At 25.1% G+C, this 11,512-nt stretch overlaps 1 protein-coding gene across 1 annotated transcript; it reads right to left on the reverse strand.

Annotated features, from left to right (window-relative positions):
* Positions 1-521: 521 nt before the first annotated feature.
* Positions 522-10,532, reverse strand: LOC114124849 (pre-mRNA-processing factor 40 homolog B). Its single transcript, XM_027988281.2, has 17 exons — positions 10,231-10,532; positions 9,966-10,164; positions 9,230-9,284; positions 7,310-7,436; positions 7,097-7,245; positions 6,959-7,020; positions 5,078-5,265; positions 4,733-4,993; positions 3,651-3,879; positions 2,861-2,994; positions 2,682-2,796; positions 2,491-2,603; positions 2,315-2,422; positions 2,054-2,248; positions 1,252-1,356; positions 995-1,141; positions 522-873 (listed from the first exon to the last, which is right to left on the reverse strand). Exons 1-17 carry the CDS (start codon positions 10,231-10,233, stop codon positions 739-741), a joined length of 2,325 nt encoding a protein of 774 aa, XP_027844082.1. The 5' UTR covers positions 10,234-10,532; the 3' UTR covers positions 522-738.
* Positions 10,533-11,512: the final 980 nt, after the last annotated feature.

The raw sequence follows: 11,512 nt of genomic DNA on the forward strand, positions 1-11,512 counted from the left end.
CTCTCTTTTTCTAAATTTTATTTATGCAATGTATGTTTTTCTTTAATTTTTTTTCAAGACATTAACATTATTTTGACTATATTGACTATATTATCTTACATAAATAATAGTTTAAATAATTGTATTAAATATAATAAAGAATTATTTAATAATTTGACATTTATGAGCATAAAAATAAAATATATAACAGTTTTAAGTATGGGTAATATATTAATAATAGATATAAACACTTAATACAGTCATATTGCAATAACTACAGATAGGCGATTAATTTATTAATTAACATTTTTTTTTTTTTTTACCATGTAGGAACTTTTATATATTTTTCAGAATATAGGAATTACAATTTATTTTACTTAATAGGTCTCGTGAAGGATTGAAGTTACATTGCTCAAAATATAACCATAGTTAGTTCTTCATAATGGAAAAGTAATTAAACATATTTTTAATTTGCAACAATATCAACAAATTTATACCTCATAAAAAGGTAATAACTTATAATATTTACTAAGTTCAACACATTAATTTCATAAATGATTTATTTTATTTTATAATTTTCATACAGCAACCATTTAAACATAGTTAAAGTACAAAAAATGGTCATGCAAATTAAAAAAATTGCAATGGATTATACATAAAAATGTTTTCTATCATTATAATTTATTCAAGAAATAAATTATAACAATCAAAATTTAAAACACATTATCAATGTCACTATGTACAACAAAATAAATTGGTTTAGTTCATTTCGTCATCCAACTGAGCAAGTAATGCTTTCCGTTTTGCTTCCAAATCGTCATCACTCAATTCAGCAGATTTGGAATTTTTCTTATTTTTTACATCTTCTAAATCCGATCTCCTCAAACTCGATGACTGCAAAATGGCAATAAAAACAAACAAATAGGATCATACAGGAACCACAGGGTATAAACATTTTACATATTTTGTAGTATACTGCATGCACTATTCAGTTTAATAAAAATTGAATATCTACCCTAGAACGAGATCGTGTTACAGGACTTTCAGAATGTTTCTTTTTTTTCGATTTCTTATTTTTCCGCCTTCGGTTCTCACCATCGCTTATGTCAGGTGAATCCTCTTTGGTCTTTTTTCTATACTTATATTCAGAATCAGTGGATTCCTAGAAATTTTTGTTTACCAAAATTATTACATGATGCATAAATATCATATTATTCTAGTACACAAACAATAAATTTGTTTATCAAAAAATACATCTTATTTTTAACCTACCAATGATTTTGATCGAGATTTCTTTTTATGTTTTTTATTTTTCTTTGATTTTTTCATTTTAGAATGATGATGATTACAAACTTCTTCTGTATCAACAATGAATTCCTATATAATATATAAAAGTTAAAAAAATATACATCATATATTTAATAACAAATTCACTTACATGATCAAATTCGTATTTATTTAAATAATCAGTACTATATACATCTAAACATGTATATTTTTTAATTAAATTTCTCTAAAAAATTATAGAATAAAAAAAAAATTGTTATCAAACAATGATATTATATTATACTTTGATGGTTATATTTTGTTATAAATATGCATACATATAGAATCTGTTACAGTGTTCATAAAAATACAATACACCATAATAAATTCTTTTATATAAATATACATACATATAAGTTCCATTTAATTTAAATTTAACATTGTTACCTTAAATATTTCCTTTAACTTTCTTTGTACATTCTTAAAACAAATCTAAAAGTTAGAAGGTTTTTAAAAAATAAACTGTTGAATATTTATCACATAAAATTCAAAAATTTAATAAGAACCCATTAATTACTCAATTTTAAGATAAGAATAAGTAATACTTGCATTCATAATTTAAAATTTAAAACTTAATTATTTTTAATGTACATACAAAATAATTAACATTAAAGAAATATAACATATTTAAATTTTAAATTGTATTATTGTTACATACATTAAATTGTTTTTAAACACATTTACTTTACCTGTATAAACAGCTTAATTATATTAAAATCAAAGATACGTATTATAATACGGACATTACCTTAAAAATACGAAGTCTTTCAGATTCTAAAGTTATGGCTTGGAAGGCTTGGTGGTTCTCAATTTGTCCACGCACGTCATCCCAATTAGATTTATAATCCACGTCCATTTCTTTAAGTAATGAACGGAATGCAGTTTCTAATTTGCGCTGTCTTCTATTTTCTTCCCGCAATCTTTCTCTTTCTCTTCCTTCGGCCTATAATAAATTTAACAAAATAAAAACCAAACAAATAAAATTAAAAATAAACAACTTTTCAATTACTTTTTCAATAAAACCATGATACGCCAATTTTACATTGCCAGCATCTAAGGTTTCTGATTGTTTGTCCAAGCAGACCACTCGAGCAAACTCTTCAAATGTAGTATTTACCTAAAGTAGGTAGAAAAATTTGGGTAAAACCTCAAAAAAAAAAAAAAAAAACAGTTTAAATAACTCACATCAATTACAAAGGAGTGTTCTTTGAGAATTTCTTTGATAATTTTTTTTTCTTCGTGAAACCTTGATTTCAAATCTTCCACGTAGAATTTAAAAAGATCTAATGCTGTAGATCCTAAACATTTACAATTTAAATTATAATTCACATTATACAATAATATAATAATGAACTTTTAGCAAAACTTAATATTACCAGGTTGACCAAGAAGAGCTGAAAATCTAACATCTGTACTTATGATAGGATATAACTCTTTCCATAATGACATTGATGTTAATTTTCCTTGCTGGTGGAGTTCTTCCAAAAACATCTAATTTAAAATAATTATGTAATAAATAAATTTAATTAAAAAGCAAACTCCATTAAAAACATACTCCAAAATTATCACGATTTTTTCGCTCTTGTTGTTTTCTCCTTCGTCTTTCTCTTTCTTTGTCGTGTTCTTCTTCTTTTTCTAATTCTCGAATGTGATCTTGGAATACTGTAAGAGCATCTTCTTTCTCCATGCCTATGAATCAAAATTAGCTATATACTTAATAATAATACAAATATTGAGTAATATTTGAATATGTTAGCTTTTTTTGTCATAATTTTAGACAGTAGAACAAATTTGAAATATATTTTGACATTGTAAGCTAATTAAAAAAAAAAAAAACTAATATTTATTTTCAAAATTTTAATGAACTTGGCAGGCCGGAAACAACACACAAGTCATAGATTTAGGACCACTAATCAATTGGTTCAATATTAAATCACCACTATGTGTTCTATCATAAAATATGAACATGCTGAACAATTTGAATAACGGTGTAACACTTTGATGCATGAAAACCTTTCTTCATAATTTTTATTTGGTTATATATTTTTTTTAATTATTATTATTAAAATTTCTACATTTTCACTAATGGTGGATAATAATAAAAATAACATTTAAAATAATAATTGAAATTGATAAATTTTGGTAAGTTTAATAATAGTGATTGGAAATTTTAAATGAATCGTTCAAATTATATATTTCTATAGTAGAGCTTCAATAGTATGCTAACCATAACTGCTGCTTGATACAGTAAAATTAGTATACCACTTATGACAAAGTATTTAACCAACTTAACAATTAATGAAGTTTATTTGTGAACATAAATTAATTTAATAAAACTAACTAACCTAATAATTTTGGATCATTAACAAAATTTTGATTATTAAGAAGCATTTCTTGAACTTGATACCAAGTTGTAGTATGATCAACTAGTGTCATCGAATCTAATACTGCTGCTAATTGTTTCATGTTACGTTTTTTTTGTATTTTAGATTCCTCTTTTTCTCTTTTAGCTAAATTAAACATGACATCATCATATACATCACGACGATCAATTTCAGATACATTTCTCCATATCTAAAATAAACACATAAATATAATATACTATAAAGGCTTATTAAAAATGTTATATCTATTTCTTAAAATAAAATTCTATCTAAAAATTTAATTTTGTATGTTTTTTTCTTTATCTATCTTTTTTAAGAAACAATCATTATCAATCTGTAGTAATGTAGTGTTAAATTGTTGAAAGTTAACTACTTTACTAGTCTACTTTTTGTATGTATATCTTTTTACTTGAAACTGTGCATTTTAAGTAAGATGTTAAGTGTTGTTGCTTTGCTTCACAAAATCAAAATTATTTTTCAATGTTATTAAAAACTATACCATGTATGCTGATTATATAAAGTACAAGTATAATATTAAGTTATAAAATAATTTTTTTCACAATGCAAAAAATGTAAATTAATAATATATAATGACTTTGAAAGCTGGCCACGATTACAACAATGCCTAAAATTGATTGCACATAATATTAGAAGTATTGGACTAACATCTATATGTTGTTCACTAAATGTTAAAGCTAAATGAATCATAGCTTTTTTTTACTGTATTGAAGCTAGGGAAATCACTAATCACCCTGTTTTTTTTAGATTTTAAATCAATATAAAATTTTAATGCTATAAATTATCTTGATTTTTATTGTACTTTACTGAAAAATACTTTGTAATATTCAATATTGTAATTTACTAATTTTGTACTAAGTTGTTAAGAATTTAAGTACTTGAATTTATATATATTACTAAATATATCAATCTTAACTTAGAATACCTAATTAATAGTACATAACAAACAATAAATATGTTATTGGAAAAAAATTTCTCATGGTAAAAAGTTTATTAAAAAAAAAAAATTGTGTAAATTTACTTACATCTAAATGCTCATATTTCTCTTCTAATCTATAGTACTTTGTCTTAGAGTTCACATCTTCATTTTTCATTAAAAACTTTTCTAGATCTTCTTTAGCCTTTTTAGCTTTTAATCTATGTTCATCTTTTTCATCTTTTTGTTTTTGAGTTTTATAAGCATTAAACAGCTGCCTTTTCTCATTTAACTTTTTTACTTGTGGATAAAGTGGATCACGACTAATAATTTTTACAGTTTGATCCCATGATGCATTACTAGGAATATTCTAAAATTCAGTAAAAGAAATAAAAACAATAATTATATAAATATTGTGTTATTTCTTTACATATTTAAATCACTAAATTTTTACCTTCTTTTTAAGAAGTTCCTTAAATGCATCAATTAATTCTTGTTTGTTTTTCAAAATTGGTACTTCTTGTGCTTGGAATTTAGATTTGAATCCTTTACCAGATACATTATTAGCTGGTCGATTTTCATCAGGAACAGCTATAGAAGCCAAAGTAGCTGCCATTGCTTGATCCATAGCTGATCCAGCATCTAAAAAATTAACAAACCATTAATCACCAATTTATGTTTATTGAAAGATTATTTTTATTTTTACACCATAAACTACACACACAAAGTTTATTTTTACATATTTTCTAAAAAATATGAAGCCAGAATACTTTAGGAATGTATAGGGTAAACCATATTATTTATGGTTATACGTTATGATTAAAAATTGATTTCCCTTCAATAATTTTTTTTTAAATAGTTTTATTAGAAATACTCATTTTTAAATTTTTGGGAAAGAAAGAGCAAGAATAATTGAAAACGTTCAATATAAAAATTGTTTTTAACTTAATGATAATTAAGAGGATGTCAGAACAATATTAATTGTTTTCTCTCTCAGTCCCACTAGCATCATAGATAAAACTCTCTAACCAAAAGTCGTTTTTTTTTATTATTTTTGATTAATCTTAGAGTAAAATCATCTATTACTAAAACTATAGAAGATAACATTTTTAAGAGTATGATATATTTATTTTCTATTTTATTACTATTTGATTTTGTATTCGACTTTCAAAAAAATGTTTTAAATTTAAATGATGTTTTAAATTTTTTAAAATAATAACTAGACAAATCAGTATGTCATACTCTCAAAAATATTATTCTCCATCGTTTTTGTAATGGGTGATTTTGTTCTAGAATTACTCAAGATCATAAAAAAAAAATGATTCTGTGTAAATGTGTTTTGTCTATGTTGCCCATGGGTCAGAGAAAGAAAACTAATAGAGAAAGAAAACAAATAGTGAGCTGACACTACTTTTAAGGCATGATTTATATGTTTATATATACACATGAAAAGAACACCAATTATATAACTTGTCCATTTATCTTGACCACTGGCGACTGTTATGATTTCTAAATAACAGAGGTCTAGAAACTATATCATATTGAAAACTGTTCTAATATTTTGGTAACCCATTACCTGTAATTTCAGCCGATGGCCAAGATGAACTGGATGAGTTATAACTATATGACATTGAGTCCTTTAATAGTTTTGAGAAATATGGAAACTAATTTTATTATTCATATTATATACAGTAGACTAAGAATGTAACAATAAATTTACTGCTATTCTTTCAAAGTAATAAAATCATAATTAAAATAAAACAAAAATATTTAAGATTATCAAATACATTTCTAATACTAGGATAATTAGCATTATTCAAAGACCTTTAGCTATTAACGTGTAAATTAGAAATGTAATGGATTGAAAACCCAAGAGTAATACAACGTAATTTTACGATCATTATATACTTGATTTCTAAAATACAATATGGAATAAAACTTTCATGTAGACCATTCATAAACAACTGATTTAAACCAAAAAAAAAAAAAATTATTTTCATTTGTCAATAAAATAAAGCTATAACAGTTAATATTTTATTGATAAAATACGTCCAGTATTAAATTATGAGTTAAGCATAAATTTTAATTAATAACAAAAAGTTACTAAGGAATTTGTTTGAAAATTTTTTTCTTTAATTTAAATAAATACTATTTAATTTAGCTTTAAATTTACTTTTCAGCCATTAATGATTGATCTGCATGAACTTGTTTTTCTTAAGATACGTGAAAAATAAAGAAAACAAATCTTAATGTGGCATCCTCTAATGAAACTAAGGAACTAAAAAAAAAATAGAATGTAATCAAAATATATTAATTTCTATTATGAATCATTTACCTATAGAATCCATTCCTCTATCAATTGGAATTTCCAAGGACTGCTGTATCAGAGGAGCTTGACTGAAACCATTAAATTATTAAATATGTATTAAACAGATTACAGATATATAACAATTATAGAAATAAATATTAATACATTATTCCCTGTTCAGAGGCAATTTTCATTTTTAACTCTTCTAATTCTGGTGGTACAGTCCAACTTGATTCTTTTGTATTAATATTATGATAATACGTAGCACCAGTATCTGATTTATATTCTTTCCATGGGCATTGGTCTAATAGTAACTAAAAAAAGAAATACAAAATAAATAATGTTGATGACTAAAATAATAAGTAATGCTTTACTAACCTCTGTTTTAGTTTTTAGCTCATCTGGTTTTTCCCAAGAACTTTGTTTAGTTACCGAATTATAGTAATATAATCTATCATCTGGAGCCTTATGTTCAGTCCATTCGCTTATAGGTTTAGTTTCATCACTACACAAATATGCACACATTAATATACATAGAAAAAAATTGTATACCGTTATCCTGTAAGATGTCTAAATATTATTACCAAAATGTACATCTAAACATTCTAAACTCATCATTAATAGGATGAAATATATATTTAATCCATAAAAAAATGTTTATTAACCTAAATTAACTAAATATTATATCATAAGATAAAACAAATTATTTTAAACACCATGCTTATCAAATATGTTTAGTGTGAATAAAACTAAGTTTACCACTTACCCAAAACTTATTTAATATAATTTTCCCCAAATAAGTAATTTAATTTATTTAAAATATTCTATTTATATTAATTAATTAAAATAGTGTTATAAACACAAGTTGTTTAAATATAATAATGATTTATTGTTCAAATATGATAACTCTTACCAATCGTAGTCCTATTCTCTTGGGTGTCACCACCATTCTTAGATACTGTAGTACTGACATTCAGCAAAATCAATAGGAATCGTGTGTGGCCTAATATCAAAGTTTATCATATTTAAAGTGTAGAAAGTTAAGGGCCAGTTATCAATATACATGCATACATAAAACGAAAATTAACAGAATTCAATGACTAATAAAAATGTATTAATTTTGATTAATGAAAAATGGTGTTACACAATAAAAATAAAAAAAACATAACAGTAAAAATTAAGTCTACATTAATTATTAGATTATTTAATGTTCCCTTATTATGGTAATGGTGAATATTATATATTAATTTTAAATATTAATATTTATTTAAATTTAATAATTAAATGAAAATATTTATTATTTATAGTTTTAAGCATTATTTAAATTTAATTAATAATACTTCAGCTAATAGTAAAAATATTGATACAAAACTGTGACTTAAATCACCTAGTCCATTGATTCCCAACTTGGCGCTACCACCGCCCTGTGGGGATTTTTTATCGGGCGCTCATCTAACATTTACATTTTCATTATTTATAGTTATACTATTATCTAGTTATAGATTACAATGAAATGTTTAACTGCATAGAATTAAAACTTATTTAAAATACCAAATGTAATATATAGAATTATCTAGGTATAATATACAAAGACACTTAAATAACATTAAAATAATAATAAGTATTTGTTGAGTAATAATTTTATATTAGCAAAATTGAAATCAAATAATATAATTCGTATTAAACTTTTTCTTAAATTAAATATAAATTAAATAGTTTACTAAAAAATAAAACGTTTATCTTTATAAAAAATTGATTGAGGGGCGGTGTGAGATTTTTAAAAACTAAAAGGGGCTTTGAGTAAAAAAAGGTTGGAAAACATTGACCTAATTTATAAATTACACATCAATTTATACCAACAATCATCATTTTTATACAAACAAATATTATATTGTAACATTTGAACCTTTTTAACATTTACAATGAAAGACTTAAACACAAGAATGCAGCCGTTAATAAAATCTAGTCGAAAAACTACTATGGAGATATTTGATACAAGTAATATACATGAGTTGACCAGTGACATAAGATAGTATAATTATTTTCACAAAATTTGGATAGATAAAATATCTTGTTTACCTAATTTCTATTGTAAAAATAAGGTGTATGTATAATTACAAGATGACATACATTTCAACCAATTTTTTTTTTCATCAATACTAAATTTTATTTAATATATATTTTACAAAAACTTTCAATTATATCAACAAAAAATATATACATCATGAAGTACCTATGTTAAAGTATAATTACTAAATGAAATTATAAACTAATACATTGATGATAAATTATACTCACTTTGATGGTTGTGTTATTGATTTGTTGAAAGATACTGGAGCTCCAACAATTTCTCCTATAAAAAAAAAGTTATATTAAATTTCAAGTAATAACAACTACAAGTACTTACAAAACTTCAAAACCTATCAATATAACTTTTAAAAAATAAATAACTTTCACTAATATTAATTTTTAGAAAATACTTTTTTTCAAACAGAAACTATTGACACATTATGGAGGGATTTTTAGTATTTTTATATATAATTTTTTTTTTTTTTATCTTGCAGGCTGCATACAAAGTAAAACATTTTATTCATAAAAAGGATTCAGTTATTTAATAATAAATATAATTTTAAATATATAACTTATTTTTAATGAGATAATGAATAAAATTCTATGGGAGCTTTGTTTTTACTAAATAGCATATAAAATTTTACATAAAAAGTATTGTATACATACATAAATATTATAAAATAATAATTAATAACAAACAATATTAAATAAATTGTATATTATGAATTATGAAAGTTTGAGCATCAATAAAATTGCATATGTAATTTCTGATTAAGCATATCAATAAGAATGAATAAAACTAAAATCAAAAGAATATAATACATTATCTGATCAAAATATACTGGGTTAGAAGTTGATAACTACTTGGATACAATTTTATTTTATTATTATAAATATTAGTCAGAAACATTAGCAGATAGTCATATTTTCAATGGTAAATTGTATATATGTAAACAATGTTAACCTGGCATGTTCATGTTAAACGGAGGCATGAATGGTGGCGGCATGCCTGGCGGTCCAATACCCATCGGTGCCGCAGCCATGAAGCCGGGCGGTATGGCACCTGGAGTGAAGCCCATCTGAGTCGACGGCGGGAACGCCGGTGGTGGTATCATCGGAGGAGCTACACGGGTGTTCAGGGGTGGTCCAGAGCTCGGTGAAGTCTAAAACAAATAACAGTGCAAAACATGAGTCACTGTCGGTGAACGAAATTCTGCTAGACCACTCACCATTACTACGACTACGATTTCTGGTGATACATCAATACAACAGCGAGCAATGCATCAAGCGACAATGTTGACCCTCAGACAGACGGCATCTGGAATCGGGCGAACTGAGATAGTTGACAGCGGACGTAAACGACAGAGTAACACATCAAGCAAACAACAACACGAGTCTGGCGGTTATTTCACTATTGATATTTGATATTAAAGATTGTTCGAATTGACACTGGTCGGAGCTCCGGGTCCGAAAAGTTTTTTTTTTGTTAATTTGTTATGTTGTTGATGGACACTGGAGTACTGGACACAGGTATGATTAAATGAAGTTAGCAACGGATGTATGCAGACGGATGGGTCGCGGCGGCGCAAACCGGCTTTCTCACACTCACGATAAAATAATATTACCACTACCATAGTTCCAAAGAGATTCAACACTACACGTCGTGGTTATCAGCGTTTCGGGAGCTGGTTACCACCATTGAACTACTACGAAGACTACAACGGTAACCGCTTTTTATTATCATTCACAATTAAAATTTTGATTTTATTTTAAAAATAAGTGTCAATCATAGACCTTACGGCTTACACTATGGTGTCAATAAATCTCAACAAATCAACCTATATATTATGTATAATTTTGTGGTTTTCCTTTAGTTCAGATTAAAAAAAAAAACCTAAAACCTAATACTTACACCTATAATGTATGTATATCATTTATTCATATATAATAGCTAGGTATATAAATTGCATATCAGTACCTATATGTACCTACAGGCTACAACTGATATTTTCAGTATTTTTCTTTAATATTATTAACATCATGTAGGTAAAACAATGTTACAATAAATACATGTAAAACTTTTTAGTTTGACCTAAAAGAAATGAATTCGATTTTAGTCGAAAACAGCCATGCTCGTTATAACTTGGGGCTTAAGAATATAACTAAGATTAATGTAATACCTCTTTAATATTTAAATTTTCTATTTATCTGTGTAAGTGTGTAACACTGTAACTGTAACATATAGGTACTATGCCTACATTTTTTTTTAAACAATTTATCAGTCGTAAAAACTTATTTCAATCTGTTTAAATAAACACTATGCAAATAATGAGTTACTTATACCTATATAGCTATATTATACAGATAGTAGGTACAAAAGAAACTATGTATATTTTAGCTTTTATAGCAATAAAGAAAAAAATACGCATGATATAGCGTCAGATCGCCTTATTTATGCGTTAACATGTATAATTGCTAAATAAATAAATTGGTATCCAAATTTCCGAATTA

The sequence above is a fragment of the Aphis gossypii genome, chromosome 2 (genome assembly GCF_020184175.1).
Source record: "Aphis gossypii isolate Hap1 chromosome 2, ASM2018417v2, whole genome shotgun sequence".
NCBI classification, from domain to species: Eukaryota; Metazoa; Arthropoda; class Insecta; order Hemiptera; family Aphididae; genus Aphis; species Aphis gossypii.